Consider the following 21,236-nt stretch of genomic DNA (forward strand, 5'->3'; position numbering starts at 1 on the left):
TTCTCCTATGTAGAAATAGATAACCATTTCTTCCTGGAAAATGGGGGTGTGAACTGACTAGTGATGGATGGCTAACTGTTCCCAGGATCATGTACCAGATGATTTCTGATGCTCCTGATTTCATAATTCAGTTATCAAGAAAAGATCTCTGGACGCTGGCTCTTTGGGTCCTTTAGATGTCTTTCATTTCTAGTTGCCCCCACTCCTCAATATATCCACAAAAATTCTTATTCAAGCCTGGTATTTCATCAAATTATCTATTTCAGGTCCTGTTGAGATTCTCTCCTTTCTTCACTTCCCCATACCAAATGCCAGAGTCCCTGCAGTAAGAAGAGGTTGACACTGGGGCACCTGGGTGGCTCAGTCAGTTAAGCCTCCAACTCTTGATTTCAGAGCAGGTCATAATCTCAGGGTTATGAGATCAAGCTCTGAGTCAGGCTCTGCACTGGATGTGGAACCTGTTTAAGATTCTCTCTCTCCCTCTGCTTCTGCCCCTACCCCACTCAATCTCTCTCTCTAAAAAGAAGAAGAAGAAGGAGAAGGAGAAGGACAAGAGGCTAACATTAGCCATGTGCTTATTTTGGGGCCCTGGTCAAGAACTTTCCTAGAAAGTCCTGTGGGAATCAATAATCTTGTCTCAATACTTTCTCATTATTTTCACATTATTCACTGTCCATATTCAATATCGCTACTGACTTATTACTTTGTTTTTTGACTAGACTTTGGCAACTGGCCCAGAGCACCATCTTGGTTTATTCTCCATATGTTATGGTCCTTCTTATGACTCACACACGCTAATTCCCATGTACCATGCATGTTCTTTGTCACAGAACACAATGGTCAGCTTTTTCCCCAGCTCTCACTCCTTCTCCCCAACATTTGCACTCAAAGAAATGTTTCCTCTCCACCTCCCTTTTCCACTTACCTTCTTTTATCTGCTTCAATATCCACAAAAATATTCTCGGTTCTCCAAGGCCTTTTGTTTAAAAGTGCTGTTTTATTTTTATGCATATAAATATTTATATATATGTTTAGTGCTTTATACATACTCAGGAAAAATGTCAGGTTGGTGCCATTCTTGAACCCCAATTCTCTACTTGGTAACAGTTTGTATTTGGCGGGAGGAGTGAAAAGAGTGTTGATGGGCACAGCTGTGAACAGACACATGTTCCATACATGTGTCCCCTGGGCTGTACCTCTAGAAGTTATTTGAGAATGTGTCTTCATCCCCCATACATCTGAGAGTTTCTTCCCCCCTTGGTTTCTAGTAACTTTTGGAATTTTCATTGATGATGAGCCCTACCCATTCTCTTCCTAACCACACCACAGATAATAAACTTTATTTATATGACATTATTAAATCACCTTTTAAATGGATTCTTGCTACTAACATTAAATCTTAGGAGAAAGAAAGAGTCCAGTGTGTGATCCTGGGCACCATCATGAACAAGGATATTTTTAAAAATTTTAGATGTATATATTGACAGAGTGATTACAGAAAGACTGCTGGAGAGTTCCTGTTTTTATTTCCTTATTTGGAATTAAACACATTTTTGTTTAATAAAGTAACAGAACTTCTTCATAATATTTGGAATACTTATTACAGTATTACTTGGATATAGTTTATTAATATTAAATTAATTGAATTTGTATTATAATTTTCAAAAGGTTACTCTAAGTGTAAAGGAAAGTTTATGAGTTTGGGATTTGCTTACTCTTTTTTCCCAAATATCTCTCATTGGCTAGAATTACTAGTGCAATACTTAATGCTATTGGTACTAGTTTGTATATATTCTTGTTTCATGATTTGAATGGCATCGATCCCAGGAATTCACATATTATATTATACTAGTTACTTATTAGAAAGAGAGAGAGAGACTAAGCCCAAGCCTACATTGTTAAGTGTGATTTGGTATTAGTATCAAGTCTGAAGTAATAAATAAAATCAGCTTCTTCTATGCTCTGGAAGATGTGATAACTGATATGAATGACAATTATTTCTATTTTGAAAAAAAACAAACAAGGATCTTGGAGTGATTTAACACCTTATATTCTCTCTCAATTTATATATTATTGTTTTGGGTATTAAATTATATATTATTTTAAAACTCCACAGGATAATCAGTATTATTTTATAAATTAAGATTTATATCAATTAGCATGGCCCACATATTTACCTCTGTCTTTGTTCTTCATTCCTCATTTCACCCCAGACTTTCCAACTGGGGTTACTTTCCTTCTGCGTGAAGTACATAATTTATAATTTTCTTTTTTTTGAAGAATTTATTTATTTATTTGAGAGAGAGAGAGGAGAGTGAGAGCATGAGAGAGCATGAGCTGTTGGGTGGAAGGGGCAGAAGGAGAGGGAGAAGCAGACTCCCCACTGAGCAGGGAGCCTGATGTGGGGCTTGATCCCAGGACCTGAGATCATGACCTGAACCGAAGGCAGATGCTTAACCATCTAAGCCACCCAGGCGCCCCCATAATTTATAATTTTCTTCATTAAAGTATGTTGGAAGCAAATGATCTTGATTTTTGTTCATCTGAAAATGTTTTCCTCATTCTTGAAAAATAGAGTCACTGGGTATAAAATTCCAGGTGGGTGGTTATTTTTTATTAAACACCATGAAAACATCACTGTACTATTTTTGGTTTTCATTATTGCTGATGAAAAGTCAGCAATCAGTCTAATTTTTTCTCTTTGAAGATAATCTGCATTCCCCCCAGCCCTGCTGCTTTAAGATTTGTCTTAGGTATTCTATGGTTTTATTAGAGTATGTCTAGTATGTTTTTTCATTTATATTGCTTGATATATTTGGAGCTTCTTAAACATGGAAATTGGTGTTTCCTTGGTTCTGGAAGCTATTTAGAGAAGAGGTAAGCATCATCATCAGTGCTCATGCAGCATTCTTCAATATCCCCAGTACCTGGTGCTAGAGTCTGGCTGGCTGTGGCACAGGTTCAGTTTTTACTAGACGGACTGTTGACTTATTACCAGCTGATAGCTACCATGGTTACCACAGTGGAATTTGCACCCTCGTCCAATGATGATTGCAAATGGCTACAGGATATCTATATAGTAGTCTTTTTAAGCCACTAGACTGGCTGATGGCACCTATTTGATTAATGGTAACAAAATTGCCTTTCAAGTTAATAGCTGTTTCTTTTCACGTTTGCCACATGTGCTGTTTTGAAGATCAGAACACCGTGACTCTGTTTCTTTTGAGCATTTTTGTAATATAAACATTATCAAAATATATGATCTGCAATGCTCCATGTTTGAGATGGGGAAATGAATTGAAAATGATACTAAAAGACCCCTCTCAACTTTAGACTTCCCATAGCTGCTGGGATCCAGAGATGCTTCTTTTGAGGAACTTGTATAAAAGGTTTCCTTTTGCATAAGGTTTCTTAAGCTAGAGAACCTTTCATTACTACCCTACTGTCAATCTTAGACATCATTTTTTTGGTGAGTCTGGGATAATATTCAGACACAGTTAAGGGTATTGGCATACCTACCAAGGATATTTTTCTATATTAGATTGCATTCAATCTACATTAGATTGCATTCTGGAGGGGTTCTGATTTTTTCCCTGGGTGTAAACTTCAAATCTGGAGGTCTAACACAGAGAGGACTATCAATTTGTGCCCTTATGAGATCAACCTAAATTTTGCCAATTTTCCTGATTTTATAGTTGGTTGGATGAAATTGAAATTGTAGTCACAACTCCCAACACTTCTTGGCTAGGAAAGCTCTGGAGAGTTTGACTATATCTCTTCACTTTCCCAAGAAGTTTTATATTTAGACTTTATAGATGATATTATAACTGTGATATGCCAGAGGTATGCTAAAGATTACAGCACATCACAAATTTCTGCCAACATTTCACGGCCTCCTTGAACTTTCTTTAATCCATCTAGAATTTTACAGCTCACTTAGTATAACTCTTTGTCATGGCAGTGATTCTGTTTTTAACTAATAGAGAGGGAAACTAGAGTCACCCTTAGAAACCTATCTATGTAAACACTCCAGTCAATTGTCCATATAGGAGTACAAGAAGGAGTTTGTTTCTGATGGTCTGAAGTTACACGGCTATAAAACTACAGATTAAAAGACCATGGTTAATTTTAATGATATTGCAATTAATACCAGCAATAGCACTGAAGGAAATGTAGACAGTTAAAATAATTTAATGTTTAACTGCTGTTCTAGATGGAAAATAAACCAACAGCTATGTATTTTGCTTACATACTTATAGGACTGATCCTTGTTAATGCTTTTGTGGTTTTCATAGTTTAGAAATTATAAAAACAGTAAGGATCCCTCACTTCTGGAGAAGCTTACACTTTCTAAGCGTCCTTATGTTATCTTCTGGTGTGGTTATTAGAAAACATTTTTTCTCTGGTTAATATAGTTTTTTTTTGTTTGTTTTGTTTTTTTACTTAAATGACCCCTTGGATCTTATTTTAACAACGGACATGATTCATCTGAAAACTTTTTCTTTAAGGTCAGGTACTAAATTCTAAACTCTAAAAACTGAGAGATTGTCACTGCACCCAAATCATCTTTAGCATCTCTAGGTGGAAGTGTAATAGCACTAAGTTATGCTCCTTTATTTTGCTTGTGTAAACTATGGAATGAACATATGACCAAAATATGGATGCCAGCAATAATTAGTGGGGGTTGTATGTTCTAATGTTCTCAAAATTGCTCTACTATATTGAAAGAGTTGCTTTGTTTGATAGGCATACCATGTAGGAAGAAATTACAAAACAGTCTTTTTCTCCCCGTTTGGGAGAATAATTACCACAAATTTACTTTGTCAGGGTAGAAACTTGCTCATCTCTAAGGGATAGACTACTGAACCATTAGTAAAACAGCTAACAGAGTTTATTATTAGTTTTGAATAAAACAGACAACATTCCAGGCATGCAACTAGAATCAATGCGCAGTTGACTAGTTGACAAAGTAGAATTTTGAAAAATCATCTGGCCAGTATTTGTGCTATGTAAGAGGTAAATACTTTGCCACAGCACAATTAAAACATGGTCTATTAAAAAAATAATAAAACATGGTCTAGAACAAAGAGAAAGGAAATAAAGCTCTTCCTATATACAATATTAATGACAGGTTTATGAGAATTTTACTTGTTCTCCTTGTGAGTACTCAATGGCAAACATTCTGGTTCTAAAAAAGAGTGCTGTGTTAAGTATTATAAAACACAGATAAGTTGAATCAAAGAATGACATTGAGAAGTTGGAGAAGCCCTGTCCACTGACTTAGATAACGCCACAGTGTAAAGACTGGCTTCATTCAAAGTTACTCAATGGAAGACATCGCGATGAGATCTCACTGGTGAGGGTCCTATCAGGTCTGCTAAGTGCTAATATGACCTGTAAATGGCACAGTCTTCTGTCAGGGATACATGTCTTCAATGGTAGGAGAAATTGGCCCTGTTTATCCACTTCTGTTTTTACTATTTTACTATTTTTTCTTCGATAAAGGGACCCCTGACCTGCTTCACACCTCTCATGTGCATAGCTTTTTGAGAACTACAGGAGAATATTTGAGACTATTTGGACAAGTGATGGACATTCTATGGATTGCTGATAACTAGGAGCCGATTTTCCCAGAGGTATTGCAACTTTTCAGGCTTACCATAAGTGAGTCCCATTCTGTGACAATTCGTAGGACTCAATACATTCTGTAATGCTACAAATTTCAACCTGTCCGTGTTCAACTAAAGTTTGTGCTTCTGATGTCACTTGTTTGTTCTCAAGACTGTTTTGATTTGTTACCCAACTTTTGCATCAACATGGATGGAACTGGAGGAGATTATGCTAAATAAAATAAGGCAAGCAGAGAAAGTCAATTATCATATGGTTTCACTTATTTGTGGAACATAAAGAATAGCATGGAGGACATTAGGAGAAGGAAGGGAAAAATGAAGGGAGGGGAGAATCGGAGGGGGAGACGAACCATGAGAGACTATGGACTCTGAGAAACAAACTGGGGGTTTTAGAGGGGAGGGAGTGGGGGGATGGGTTAGCCTGGTGATGCGTATTAGGGAGGGCACGTACTGCATGGAACACTGGGTTTTATACACAAACGATGAATCATGGAACACTACATCAAAAACTAATGATGTACTGTATAGTGACTAACATAACATAATAATAAAAAAGAAATATTATCAGCATTTCATTAAAAAATATTACCAATGAAAACAAACCTATGACTTCATGTATCAAGAACAGAGACTGTAGAACTTCTGTACTGATAACCACTCTTCTAGAAATCAATTTAACTGTCTTTCCCTCAGGAAATAAGGTCTTACTTGACACTTCTCATACACGGTGGAAGTTGAGGAGAACTGCTTCTCCTTTTGCTTTAGGTGAAGAAATTCAGCCTAGATACCTGTAGGACTGATGGTTTGGTAGAAGTTGCTATATTGTTTTACCTGAACTTTCTTATACTGAATTAATATTGAAGAGAACTGTGAAATATATAATATTTAAAGCAACACATTTTCTTCCTCATAAATGTATACAACTACAGGATTTAGGTCATAGTTGCTGGCCTATTCTTTTCAAAAATAAATTTGTATGATTTGTAAATTGTCAAATTTATATGGACAAGTTTTGATAGTGTTCTCTTTGATATTTCAGTATGTTCAATATATGTTCTTAATATAGAATTACTTTTCTTTGCCATTTCTTGTATCCTTTTATCCTATAATCTAAGGTGAACTTTAGCTCTCCCAGATTATCACTGTTATAGCTTGTTAATTCTGAGTAAATTATGATTTTCATTTCTAAATTAAATATGGCATTGTCCTAGTTGCAATTGTACAACTTCCACTAGTATTGAATTATCACTGGGATCTAGGGACATAGTTTCTTCTGACATCCAGGGATAATAATGACTTCTACTCAACTTCTACAAGATATTTTGAAGTTTCCACATTAACAGAAATGCATTTTTCCAAAGTATGTAAGATAAAATTTCTATTCTAGTCTGACTTACTCAAATTTGCAAAAAATTATGCTGAGAAATCTGAAATAATGATTGAGAACAATAGATTGGATTTAGGAATTTGGAACCACTGTTATTTTTAATAGGAGGGAGACTTGTGTGGCAGCTTTGGAAGCTATTACATAAGATAAATGCATTTTGTCATTTCCAGAGGAAAGTAATGATGGTGATGAGAGGAATCATTTGAAGGAACTAGAATTACTACATAGTAATTGCCTCAGTTTATCTAAAATTCTGTCATTCATTAAAAGGAGTAGTCATATAGATATGCATAATTAAAGTGTTAGAATAGTTTTAACGTAGTGGACAGTATTCTTTTCAGAAATTAAATGTGAAGTGATATGACATAATGGCTGGGCTTGTGGGATTTAGACTCAAATATAACTTGACTCAATCTGGAAGGCACCATTTACTTGCTTTGTGTCCTTGCCAAAGTTGTTTAACATCATCTATCATTTTATTCTTTCCGTCTGTAGGAATGCAAGGGGCACTCAAATTACTGAGATGATGTGAGAATTAAATATAAATATGTATAAAAAGCCCTTTATAATTCTGGGTGCAAAATGAAATGCTCAAAATTTGCTTAGTAAATATTAGTCATTTTTATTGCAACATGGTGAGTTCTCTGTCCACTAGTCCATAAAGAAGCACTGCTTATCAGACTGTGGTAGAATGTGAATTAATGCAGAACTTTAGATAGATAGTTGTCCTTTAAAGTCCATTCTGGGGGTGCCTGGGTGGCTCAGTCAGTTAAGCATCTGCCTTCGACTCAAGTCATGATCTTAGGGTTCTGGGATCAAGCCCTGGTCTGGGCTCCCTGCTCAGTGGGGAGTCTGTTTCTCTCTCTCCCTCTGCCTTTTCACCCTCTGCTTGTGCTCTCTCTCTTAAATAAATACATAAATAAAATCTTTTTTAAAAAGTGCATTCTGAATCTGAGATATTACATTTATATTGATATAATGTATAATAGTTATCTAAAAGTAGAAATATGTGTTTAAAACCATATGGTTACATCAAAGGATGTAATTATAATATTTCCATTGTGTTCTATTTCTTAAACATTCTATATTGTATTCATTAGCACCAGCCTCTCATATCTCTCCTTAAGATAAAGCAAGAGAAGATGCATAATAAAGGGACATATCCCCAGTAAAATGAGGAAATCAGGGTGGGATCCAGGAGTATGGATTGAACACATTTGCCACATAAAATATTAAGTATTCTAAAGCAGAGCTGTTATGCCAGCAGCTGACTTTGAGTCCTTTATCAATCTCTCAGCTCCCTGCATACTTCAATTTGGATAGTTGGGCTTATCACTTTGTTAGGTTAAGTGCTATATAAAGGAAATTTCAAGATTCTCCATTCCACATAGATCATGTTCTAAGTCCCTTCTCTCTGCATATTCTGGAGATACCTCCAAACTCTATGAGAGCATCAGGAAATAAACTTGAAAAACCTTTTCATTCGGGTTAAGTTAATGACTAAATTCCAATTTCCTTTAGTTTATTAGAGATCTCCCTACCCATAAGGTATATGACTATAAGTATAAGACTATACTCTCCAATCAACAGCTATAATTCTGTCATATCATCAGTTACTATGGGATGCTGCTCCTTGAGCTGTCCAGAGAATCATACCACAGTTCATATCGATGTACCAGAAAGATTTCAGTGCCTTCATTTCAAGGTTAAGGTTAAACAATTTTCCCAAATCTACAACACTAAGTGATGGTGCATTAAGGTCCACATCAAAGGTTTCTTGATTTGCAATCATCTTCCCTCCATCTCCTCAGCTCCTAAAAACATGCACATTACACATGTTAAAACAATTCTGTCTTCAAGGGAGAGACGTGAATACTCCTAAAAAGTTCAAACTTTTCTCTACAACACTGCCCAGCACAGAGCTGGCTCACAATAGGAGTCCAATAAAATGTTTCACATACAACTGGATCAAACCTTTAAAGTATTAAATTAAAATAATCCTTTCAATGAAGGAAATCCAAGTTTCAGAAGAGGCTCTTCATACTGAATCTCTGACCAGCAACTGATGATGCAGTATATCTCTGATGATGATTGGTTCTAAACATTGAGATTACCCAATCCAGGAAGAAAGAAATGAATTCCTTGGTTGGTATTATTTGGGAAGTGGCCATAGGAGGGTCCCAGTCCTCACTGAGTGAGACTTGCCTGCTCCCCTGTGCCCCGTCCTCTCTGCTCTCCAGCATGGTGTGTCTGTGTTTCCTTGGAGGCTCCTGGATGACAGCTTTGACGTTGATACTGATTGTGCTGAGCCCTCCCTTGGCTTGGGCTAGGGACACCCCACGTAAGTGTACACCTTGGGTGGTAAGCTATTTTGGGGGGATGGGGAGAAAGAAATTAGTTTTGTCACTATGTCCAGGCCGTGTCCCTTAGAAAATTGTGGTATTTTCTTGAATGACCACCCTTGTCATATAGACCCCCAATTCTATCCAAAACAAAAGGAGCCTGAATGCTTGCTCTCTAAAAGAGCTGCATAAGGGACCTCCATATATATAGGCCATTTATTCTCACCTCTCCTCCAATAAAAGTTCTCCAGGCTTGCATCTCATTCCCTCAGGTTCTTGAGAAGACTTAGAAATAATGATTTCAAATTAATTCCCATTAAGTGGTTCTCTTAATTATGTGAGTTATGCTAGAAAATAGGAAAGTTTCTCTGAAAATTTTATAGAGAATCAAAAGGAATTAGAAAGGTCTCTCCTAGAAGACCCTGTGTTATGTCTTCACTGGATCAGCTATGTTGGTGCCTCTTCCTAATACGTGAGGATGTATCAAGAGGTCTCTCCCATTATCTCCTTTCCTTTCTCCTGAGCCCCAAATTTTATAAGGCCTTTATCCCTATACTGGAGGTTCTCTGACAGAAGTTGAGGTTAATTTTATCTCTATTTCTCACCCTGGAGCTATAGCAGTGATCCTTAGTACTTGAAATGACACTGTCAATAAGAATAACATGTGGGGTGTTTTTTGGTGTCTTAAAGAGCTTAATATATCTTCTGAGAACTTGGCACAGGTTAGTTTTCTTTGTGAATCTATGTTGAACATTTCTATAGTGTCAGTTTCTCCTGCATCTTCCTATTGTCTGGCCTGAACCCACAGGAAGGGGTTCAACTAGTATAGGATAAATTATATGAAATTATGATTTTGTAAGTCAAAAATAGTCAAATATCAGGGATTTCATATGGTTCAAACTATATACCCTGAGTAGGGTACAGAGAGAGTGAAGGTTATTTACATTTCCTAAGACTGAAAGCCAATATGCAAAAAGGGAACTTATTGGCTTACTGAGGTCTTGATCCCAAATTACACAGATTCATTCATCTTGTTTTCTGTTTTCCTTAATTAGCCACGTTTGGTTGCCTCCACCTCCAGTTCCTCAGTATTCTTTCCCAGCTGTGTCATCATCATTACTGAGAATCCCCATTGTTTGCAAAGATCCTCAGCACTATCACAGATCTACAAGATGAGCTGAAACTTAATGAAATTTTCCTTTTTTTTCCTTAAAATCACCTTTTCTTTACCTGTGATATTTTTTAAAACAGTAGGAGAAAGAGGAAGTTTGAATTTCTCACAGGAAGTGGAAGGGATATAATGTATCATAAGAATAAAAGTGTTGAAGCTTAAATCCCTTCTTATTTTCTAGGATCCTCACAGTGACTGATTCCCAGAACCCTTGGTTTATTCATTTAAACCACACATAATTTCTGAGCAGCTATTTTGTACTGGGCTCTGTCCTAGGCTCAGTGAATTCTATTTGAATAAGATAAAAAAAAATCACTACTATCATGGGTGTTATGTACTGGCAGAGTAGAAAGCCCAATAAAAATCTAAAAAAGAAAAAAATTCAGAGAGCAATAAGTGCTCTGAAAAAAATACACCAGGGTTGTGAAATAGAACTGGATTCACCTGACTTCAGTTGGAGCAGCGAGGGAGCTCTCCCTGAGAAAGTGACATTTAGTTGAGACGTGACTGATGAGAAGAAGCCAGCCATGTCCAGGATCTGAGGGACAAGTGTTCTAGGGAGAGAGAACAGGATGAAGGCCAAAGTGTGGGAAGATGTTTGCTGAGTTTAAGGGACAGAAGGAAGGCTAGAGAGGTGGGAGTGTGGGGAGCTAGCTGAGGAATGCTCTCAGGGTGGCCACTACCATGTTTCCATCACTCGGGGAATGCCCACCATGGCCTCATTGTCGGTGCTCAGTGTTTGGTGGATGTCAGCGTCCTTTCACTTAGATTTTTATCTCATGAACTTTAACTTGTGTTGAAGTTTGATATGATTTTCTTTCATTAACGACATGCTAGTTTTCAAAACCTTTATCTGCTAGTTTATGCAAACATGAACATAGCCCAAAGTCTGTGCCAAACCTTTGTTAAAGTTGTTTTATTAATTCTTAGCTTCAAAACAGGCACTAGTAACTGATTCTTTCAGAAACCTGTGGATTTGTAGGCTTCTCTCTGTAAACTGCAACAAGAATAGAATTTATAAATTGTTTATACTTGCTCTTGATGAGACGAAAATTCCTTGGTCATAAGATTTCAACACAGACGTCATACTGGGGGAAATTCAAAGCCAAAAGCTTTAGTTTTTACAAGAAGCTCAGAGGAGCAATATGTGGAACAATTATCCAGGGAAAATGACACTACACACTTCTCACAGTCCAGCTTGGCTGTCAGGAACGTGTCACTGATGCAAAGTGGTGATTGAGTCAGTTAGAAAATATATATCTGGTTACCCATATTTTCTTGTTTGACCATAGTGCACAGGTAAAATAGTTACAGTTTTTGACATCCTGGATTTTAGTTTTTCCAATCACAGCTCACCTTGTTTTGGGTGAGCCTGAAGCATTAACACAGACAAGAACAGTTATCTTTTGGCTAGAATTCTTAGTAGCTTTTGATACTCTCTTATTAGGCACTATGAAAGTTTTTTTAAGAATCTGGTCCCAGTACTGAGCTTTTTCCGGCAAAATAAATTTCCTTGGGATAAGGTTTTTATCAGATACGATATTGGCAAATTTTTCGATGTAATACTCAGCTGCTTCATAATTAACAGCAGCTTCTGCACTTCAGATAGTATAACAGTGGTTCTTACCCAGCGACAGTTTTGCCACTGCACCCCGCCCCCAGGGAATATCAGTGTCTGGAGCCACTTTTTGGTTTTCAAAACCAGGGTTTCATATGATACCTAGTGGGTAGAGGCTAGTGATGCTGATAGACATCCTACAATACACAGAACAGCCTTCCCACAACAATTCTCTTGTCCAAAATGTCAACAGCTGTGGTTATCAATTGTACTGTTTTCTCTTCCATTTCTCATTTTGGGTTTTGAGTCTTCGCTCTCCTTTTTTTTTTCTTAGTTAATGTAGTTAAAGCATTGCCAATTTTGTTTATTTTTTTTGGAAAAACTGGCCATTACTTTCAATGTTATGTGATTGCTTCTTCCAGTCTCTATTTTATTTATTTGTGATTTTGTTTTGTTATTTCCTTCCTCTACTAAATTTCTCCCAAGTTTCTTTTTCTAGCTCCCTGTGGTGTAATGTGTTTGTCTGAACTTTTATTTTCCTTTTTGTTTTCCTTGACACTGGCTGAAAGAGAACTTTTTATTGCTTTTATATACAGAAAATTCAATAGTGCACACTTAGTCCAGTTTGGTGGTCAGTTCTTTAGCCTTTGCCTTTTCCGACTTGGCAATGGAACCACTGACTTTGGACCCAGGACATTGCCTCCCCAGGGACAGTGAATCTCACCATATCTGTCATTTGTCCTGATAGCTTCCAACAGCTTAAGAAGAGCTCATTTATCTTCAGAATTAACTTGTATGAAGGCGACAGTGGTGCAGGTTTTCCCGTGGGCCAGACAACCCAGCCTGGTCTCTCCCTTGATAATGCCGGGGAACCCCCATCTTATGACACAGAGCAGGCAGGAAGACATCAGCTCAGTGGGATCCACATCATGTGCAATCACTACTAGCTAGGCTTCTTGTTTTCCACCAAGGTGGTGACAGTATTAACCCCAGCTCGAATGACAGGAGGCGTCTTAGGGGGACATCCCCTTTACTGGCAGCTTTCTTTTTAGTCCGGGCCAACAATCTCTGCCGCTTCTCTTGCTTTGCCTCTGGTCTCTATCTGTGGGCCAGCTTAAGCAGTTGAGTAGCTGTGTGGCCATCCAAGGCTTAGGGGAACTGGTTAATCGTGAGAGGCACTTTTACACGTTTATAGAGAATAGTCCTTTGTTGCTGCAGCTGGATGTAGCCAGCGAATTTGACAAAGTGGGTGAGGTCCCTTTTTGGTTGGATGTCCTGTCCGTTGCCAAAATTCTTGGGCCTTTTCTCAAACAGGGGATTGACCACCTTGTTGGCCTCCTGCTTCTTCACCAGGGTCCAGGACCACCCCTTGGCCTCCTTTCCTTTCAGCATCTTGGATGGCTGGTGGAGAGAGCTGAACTTTTTTCCCTAATACAAGCATTTATAGAATAAATTTCACTTGTGTTTTCTTTTTCTTTTGTTTTGAGACATATTTTGATTTGCGTTTGCTTTCTTATTTGGCCCACTGTACAGTAGTGCATTGTTTAATATCTATATGTAAATATTAAATATTTACATTATAGATTTTCCAGCTTTGTTTAATTGTTAGTCTTTAGTTTTGTACCATTGTAGTTGGGAAATATACGGGGTATGATTTCAAACAAACAAACAAAACCCCAAGATGTTAACAGTACTGAGGTTAAAAACACTGATTTATACTGAGTTGCTTCTCAAAACTCTAGACTCCTACTTTATACACACACTCACCTTCCAATTCAGGTCTTTGTGGTTTGTTTTAGCTTGTTTAAATACAGAAATAATAAACTATAAAGTTGTATACATTCACCAATTTCTTGTAGAGCCCATTCAATCAGTGTAAGCCAAGATCTTTATTTTTTTACTTTTTGCCTTATGCAGTGTTTTTCAATATTTCATGATTTCTGGATCATCACCATCTGTTAACTTTCAACAACTTGCCTTTATAGGTCATAAATTGTGACTGCCACAAGTATTTTTCAGTAAAATATATCAAACTTTTGTGTTAATTCTATATTCTATTTTATTGATAATGTCAAATGCTCCCTTTTATTTGTCTCCCTTTTAAACACAGAGGGATTTTTCCCTATTTTTAAAATTTTTGTGTTAATTATACTTGAACAAAATTTTTTTCTTAGTTCAATTAAACATAAAACAGAAATATCAATATATACATACATGTAGGTATATATGTGTGTATGTATATGCATATATATGTATACATATATTATGATGTGTGTATGTTCACATATACTACAGAAGCACATGTGACTGACCAATAAGAGCTCTGACATGTCTGACCCTTTACCTCATCAGACGAGATTGGCCAAATGGGTTCTGCATCAAAATTTTTAAAAAGATCTGGTTTTCTGAGATTTCTGGATTTGGAAATGTAGGTAAGGATCGAGGAACTATATTGCAATCATGGTTTTCATCTCCTTAAAATTCTTCAGTCGTATCCCATTGAATTTAGAATAAAAGTCAAATGCTACCACCACCCACAGGCTTTTGGTGTGGGTTCCATGTGATGATCGTCTCTAGTCTAACCTTCCTTCTTCCTCTCACTGTCTGCTTCAGCGAACTGTTTTCTCTGGTTTCTTGAGGAAATTCTTTCAAGCTTTTGCACAGGTACATGACCTTGACCTGAAATGTGCCTCCCTTTCTCCCAAACACACACACACACACACACACCCTCCAGTTACATCTCGTTAGTCTTTGATGTCACATCTCATGTCACCCTTGAGACCACCTCTCTGGGACCCTAAGGTGATTGAGATCATCCGATTATTCTCCGTTCTAGAACTGCGCACTCCTCTTGTGACATTTCTCACGGCCGTATAAAGTCTTGCCTGGTTGCGTTTTGTGCATCACTTTCCCTCCATTTTAAGCTCCCGGAGGGAAGGGGACGCGTCTGTTTCCTTCTCTGGATTCGCAGGGGCGGCAGGGGCCTGAGCCAGCTCAGCCCAAACCAAGTGTTCAGTGGAGAGGGAAGCGGGTGGGACGTGTTTAAGGCCCAGGGAAAGGGCTGTGGGAGGCGAGGAGGGAGGCTGGCGTCTGTCAGGAGGAGGCGGTGAGGGGCAAATGCCCGCGCTGCTCAGGCTGGGAGGGCCGCCGCCGAGCCGGAGCCCAGTGACCCGGGAAGGCTCCCCTGAGACGGGGTCGCCGCCGGCAGAGGAAAGACGAGCCGTGGGTGCTGGTGGTTTGGGGGCGCGGGGGGAGCCACCGACGGTGCCGCCGTCAGTGTCTTCCAGGAGCCCGCGGGTGACCGGATCGTCTCCGTCCCCACAGCTCATTTCGTGGAGCAGTATAAGGCCGAGTGTCATTATTCCAACGGGACGGAGCGGGTGCGGCTCCTGACCAGATCAATCTATAACGGGGAGGAGGACGTGCGCTTCGACAGCGACGTGGGGGAGTTCCGGCCGGTGACGGAGCTGGGGCGGCCGGACGCTCAGTACTGGAACAGCCAGAAGGACATCTTGGAGCAGAAGCGGGCCGCGGTGGACACGGTGTGCAGACACAACTACCGGGTGGTTGAGAGCTTCATGGTGCAGCGGCGAGGTGAGCGCGGGGTGGGGGTCGTGGGGGGCTGCATGTGTGCGTGTGCGTGTGTGTGTGTGTGACTGTGAGACAGAGACTAGGGCAGGAGTGAGCGTACAGGGTCTTGAGCAAGTACAAGTTACAAGGATCCACGTGAGAGTGCGACGTCAGGGACAGTGTGGTCTGTGTGACTGTGCGGAGTGTGTGGTTGGGATTGTGTGGTTGTGTCCATGTGTGACTGTGAAGAGTGTGGTTGTGTCCTTGTGTGGCTATGGGGACAGTGTGGTGTGTCCGTGTGTGACTGTGGGGACAGTGTGGTGTGTCGTGTGTGACTGTGGGGACAGTGTGGTGTGTCCGTGTGTGACTGTGGGGACAGTGTGGTGTGTCGTGTGTGACTGTGGGGACAGTGTGGTGTGTCCGTGTGTGACTGTGGGGACAGTGGGAGGGGTGCGCTGTGAAGTGAGGGGGACGAGAATGAGTGTGAGCTGGGCTGTGGGCCTGGATGTGGGGGATGGGTTGGGAGAGTGGGTGTGCGGGGAGGACACAGGAAGGGGCATCTGGCATCCTTGGTGGCCCCCGAGGGAGAGGTGAGGGGGCGTCCGGAGCCCCAGGTGGAGGGAACACTAGGCAGGTGGTTGGAGATCTGGGGAGGGAAGTGGAGGGTGTCCTGGTTGGGGTGAAGGTTTAGGGGAGGGGAGGGGAGGAATAAAAGATTGGGGAGAATGTGAGGAGGCCAGTCACTCTCTGTTCTTGGCACTCACCCTTCTTAATTCTGAAACCCCTGAAGAAAGTGTGTCTGTGTCTGTGTGTGAGACCATTTCTTTGACACAAAGTGTCTGACTAATTTTTGATGGGTTGAGGGGACCTCTGAGACCCCTCTGATCTTTCCGAGGCTGCTTTTAGGTCTCAACTTCTTGCTTTTTTTCTTTGTTGTTTTTTTTTTTTTAATTTTTTAAAAGATTTATTTTAGAGAGAAAGAGAGAGAGAGAGAGAGAGAGAGAGAGAGAGAGAGACCACAGGCAGGGGGAGGGGCAGAGGGAGAGGGAGAGAGAAAATCTGAAGGGGACTCCCTGCTGAGCTGGAGCCTGAAGGAGAGGGTGGGAGGGAAAGGGGGGCTCCATCTCAGGACCCTTAGATCATGACCTAAGCCAAAACCAAGAGTCTAATGTGCCATCCAGAAGCTCCTTGCTTTGTTTCATAGTGTATATATTCTCACATACTTGAAATGATTTTGAAACTAGGTTTTTAAATTATATTTTTGTTACAAAATATATTGATACTGCTGTTTTTATAATGATGAAAGTATTTAAAGAGTTGCATATGATTTCTTTATATAGTTGTAAGAATTCACCTCACATTCACCTTTGCTAGACCTTTTTTTCAATATTGCCAAATGCTCAGTTGAAAATTTATCTTGTTAATTTTTAATTTCTATTCCTTTGATTACTAAGGTTCTTGAACATTTTTTTTCACATATTATTTCGCTAATCATTGTAAAAATTATCTACTGTCTATTATCTCTGGGGTTTGGGTGTTTTTCTCAGGGATTTTATGCATGCTTTATACATAAAATTATTAATGCTTTGCTGACATTTGATTTAGCATTTACCCTAGTTTTTGGTTTATATTTTGGTTCTGTTTATTACTTTTCCTGCTAAGAATGTAAGCATTTTGATTTAATGAAATATACTACAAAATTGTTAGCAGTGGTTTCTCATCAGTCTTAAATCTACCATTTTATGGTATTGTAAAAAGGTTTTCCCATATTTCTCCTTTTACAAAGACAGAAATTGAATTTATTCAAGCTGTAGTGTCAGGGATGGTCTCAGGCACTAAGGATACCTGTTAGTGAGTCTCAGACCCTGCCCTGAACTCAAGTGTTAGTTGTAAAAGGGAGACAATTATAAAATGATAACAATTCCAATAATAGATATTTTTGTAGTGCAAAGAAGAAGGATTGATCAGCTGAGTGCAATTATGAGAATTTTTTAAAATAAATGAGTTTCCTTGCTTTCTCTCTCTTTCGGGACTCCTCCTGTTCTTGGGACTCAGCTCCTAGAGCTAGAGAATCACCTCTGTCTTTCCTGCTTCCCAGGGTAGAACCATTTCTGTGTTGTTTTAAGGTGTGAGTGTAGCATTCCCAGGATTTCATACTCTCTTTCCCCATCTACCTCAAGCTGTTCCCCAATTCATCCACCCTGCTTTGAGTCATATTTCCTCTCCAACAAAACAAGGATAAGTAGCTAACACATACTGAAGGCTAAATTTCAGTTACTGTTTTACGTACTTTGGTGCATTAATCTTCACATAACTCTAAGAGTTAAGTTAGTAGCACTATTCCACTTGATAGGTGAGAAAGCTGGGGCACAGAGGAATGTGAAAATTCTCCCAAGATGAATCAGTAAAGTAGCAGAGTCTGGATTTGAACCCAGTCAACCTGCTCCAGAATCATGTTTTTAATTAAGACACCATATGCTTTGCAAAACTTGTAAACACTTCAATTCAGAATAACTGCTTCACACAATGAAAAATAAACCCCACAAATTCTTCCACTATCTCTCAAATCTAATGGATCCATATGTTCAGAATGAAATTCATGACTCATGATACTGGCTCTTATTGGGCCCCATGGCCAGCTTTGGGGAAAGCCTGCTTGAGACTTAGCCTGGGACCAGAGACCAGAGACAGTGAGCCAGCCAATCAGGAAGACTGACTCTATCTTCCTCACTGACTCCCTCTATCACTTCTCTTGCAGTTGAGCCTACAGTGACTGTGTATCCTACAAAGACCCAGCCCCTGCAGCACCACAACCTCCTGGTCTGCTCTGTGAATGGTTTCTATCCAGGCCACATTGAAGTCAGGTGGTTTCGGAATGGCCAGGAAGAGGAGGCTGGGGTCGTGTCCACAGGCCTGATCCGGAATGGAGACTGGACCTTCCAGACCCTGGTGATGCTGGAGACAGTTCCTCAGAGTGGAGAGGTCTACACCTGCCAAGTGGAGCACCCAAGCTTGACGAGCCCTGTCACCGTGGAATGGAGTGAGAAGTTTTCTGACCTCCTAAGTTCCTCACCCACCAAGGAGGGGACTTTGCTTTTCCTGAGTGTCAGGGTTCTCTCTCCTTACACCATGTTTTCATTTGCTCCATGTTCTCTTCTCTTCAGCACGGGTCACTGGGGGTAGCCGAGTGATAAGCTGTCATAGAAATCCTCTGGAAGTTTCTAGATATCCTGTGATCATTTCTACAGATCCTATATTCCTTGGAGAGGCAGTTATGCCTGGCAGGCAGAAAAGCGGTTGTCCATGTTTTGACATTTTACATAGCTCACAGGTCACGGTCCCGTCTTCACACTGGGCACCAGTCTCCCGCCTTGGGCTGGGCTTGTGCTTCGGGCACTGTTGCTCTGAGTTGTTCATTGTGATCTAAGAAGAGGCACATCCTCTACATTGTAGGGACCTTCCTGACATGAAGAGAATCCAATCTTGGATTCTTTCTATTAGCTCTGTCATGCTGCACAAGCTAGTTGAACTTCATGGAGTCCGAGCTTCCTCATCCATAGATGTTGAAGTAGTGGATTTGTCAGAGCTGTGATATTTAAAAAGTTCAGTGCCTAAACTTTATATCTACTCAATGTGATTTTAAATTTCTTTTCCAGAAATTGCCAATTATTCTGCTTCTTTAGGGCAGCCTTCCTTCCTCATTCTCAAAATTCTCAATCCCAGAGTCTCCATCAGAGAAGTTGGATTTGGGGTAAAAATCATTAAAACTGCTTCTTCCTTCAGGGGCACAGTCTGAGTCTGCACAGAGCAAGATGCTGAGTGGAATCGGAGGCTTTGTTCTGGGTCTGCTCTTCCTCGTGGTGGGGCTGTTCATCTACTTCCGGAATCAGAAGGGTAAGGCACCTGTTGGTAGCTGAGACTCCCCAGAGACCCCATGGGGGAGAAATACAGCTTTGATCAAATAATCTCTCTGTGCACCAGTGGCCCTGTATGAAACCTTTCTTTCCCAATTTGACCTCAGATTTCCTAGGAATCCAGAAATCAGCAGTCCATGGTTACTGTGTTACAGCATAAGAGGTTATGGCCTATAGAGATAAGAGACAGGTTAACAAGCATGGAGATCTTGGGTTGAGATCTTGGGCCAATTGAAGGAAGAGCCAGTAAAGCTAATGAAATCACACTGGATTTATGGACAGAAACTTCATGGGTCACATCTGTCACTTTCTTCTCCACCCTGGAATCATGTGATGTGGGTCGTGCTGTTAGAGAAATCTAAGGAGGCCGGTCTGGGGCTGGGACCTCCTGTGTGGGGATAGATTTACCTCTGTATCTGCTAAGTATACATTTTCCCTTCTCTTTCCCAGGACACTCTGGACTTCAGCCAACAGGTAATTTTGTTTCATCCTCTTTAGATATAGATTTGGTTATCCTGGAACAGGTGGTAAAGGTGAAAGACACAAATAATGGGAAAGACTTTGGATCCAACTTCCCATCAGGCAATTTACACTGAAGCTTCTTCTCTCCATTTGTAGAAAGCCTGTGTTGTAGAATAGCTTTGGCTCAGGGAGACCTAAGAATATGTTCTTCTTACTGCAGTGCTTTCACTCCAGGCCCTGGAAGATGGGAGAAGAGGCTGCTTGGAGAGATGGGTCTGGAAACAACACTCTGCTCTTTCTCTGCAGGACTCCTGAGCTGATGTGCAGATGGCGATACTCCAGGAAGAACCTTCCTTCCCAGCTTCTTCGCAGAGTGAAAGGCTTCCAGCTCTCATTGCTCCACAAATACAATGCTTTCTCAGATCGGGTTGGCCCGGCTTCAGTGACCCTGCAGCACCTGTCCTCCCTGTGGCTCCCTCTGCCCCGTCTTTGACCTGGAAACCCCAGTGTGACTGCAGTACCTCATCTGCATTCTCTCCTGGTCCCCTTCTACGCAGCCCTTCCTGCCTCCCTTGCATGGGAACTCACCTTCTGCTCACGTGTCCTTATAAGCTTTTCTCAAATAAACATGGGGTGAAAATCATCTGCTTCATATAGTTTCAAGGAAAAGAAGTTTAAAATAAAAAGAAAGGGATGATTCTATCACAATAAAATAATGGTTTTTATTTATAATCCAGAATTTTGTTCAGATGTGGATCATGGAAAGTATCCTTGCTTCATTCCCTGTTTATTCTTGGGCTTTATGCGTTCTGTAATTAGGCATGTTTTCTGGATCTAAGAGGAAGCCCTTAATGACACATATGATAGTGGTGTCCTACCACTCTGTGTTCTCAAAGACAAACACACAAGTCCCTTTGCACCACAGGATAAGGAAAGGGGACAAAAATATCAAATGCAAGTAACGTGTAAGGATATGATGCCCTCAGAATTTTTATAATCACATTCTTTTGTCTCCTTGTCCGGATTTTTTTTAAAGATTTTATTTTATGTATTTACCTGAGAGAGAGAGGGAGAGCACAGAGGAGAGTGAGAGGGAGAAACAGATTCCCTGCTAAGCAGGGAGCCCCATGTGGGGCTCGATCCCAGGACTCTGGGATCATGACCTGAGCCGAGGGCAGACATTTAACTGACTGAGCCACCCA

At 40.2% G+C, this 21,236-nt stretch overlaps 1 protein-coding gene across 1 annotated transcript; it reads left to right on the forward strand.

The window, feature by feature from the left end:
• Positions 1-9,172: 9,172 nt before the first annotated feature.
• LOC110586717 (DLA class II histocompatibility antigen, DR-1 beta chain) lies at positions 9,173-20,677 on the forward strand. Its single transcript, XM_044917627.1, has 6 exons — positions 9,173-9,358; positions 15,413-15,682; positions 18,417-18,698; positions 19,442-19,552; positions 20,023-20,046; positions 20,341-20,677. Exons 1-6 carry the CDS (start codon positions 9,259-9,261, stop codon positions 20,352-20,354), a joined length of 801 nt encoding a protein of 266 aa, XP_044773562.1. The 5' UTR covers positions 9,173-9,258; the 3' UTR covers positions 20,355-20,677.
• The last annotated feature ends 559 nt before the right edge of the window (positions 20,678-21,236 follow it).

The sequence above is a fragment of the Neomonachus schauinslandi genome, chromosome 8 (assembly GCF_002201575.2).
Source record: "Neomonachus schauinslandi chromosome 8, ASM220157v2, whole genome shotgun sequence".
Taxonomy (NCBI): domain Eukaryota; kingdom Metazoa; phylum Chordata; class Mammalia; order Carnivora; family Phocidae; genus Neomonachus; species Neomonachus schauinslandi.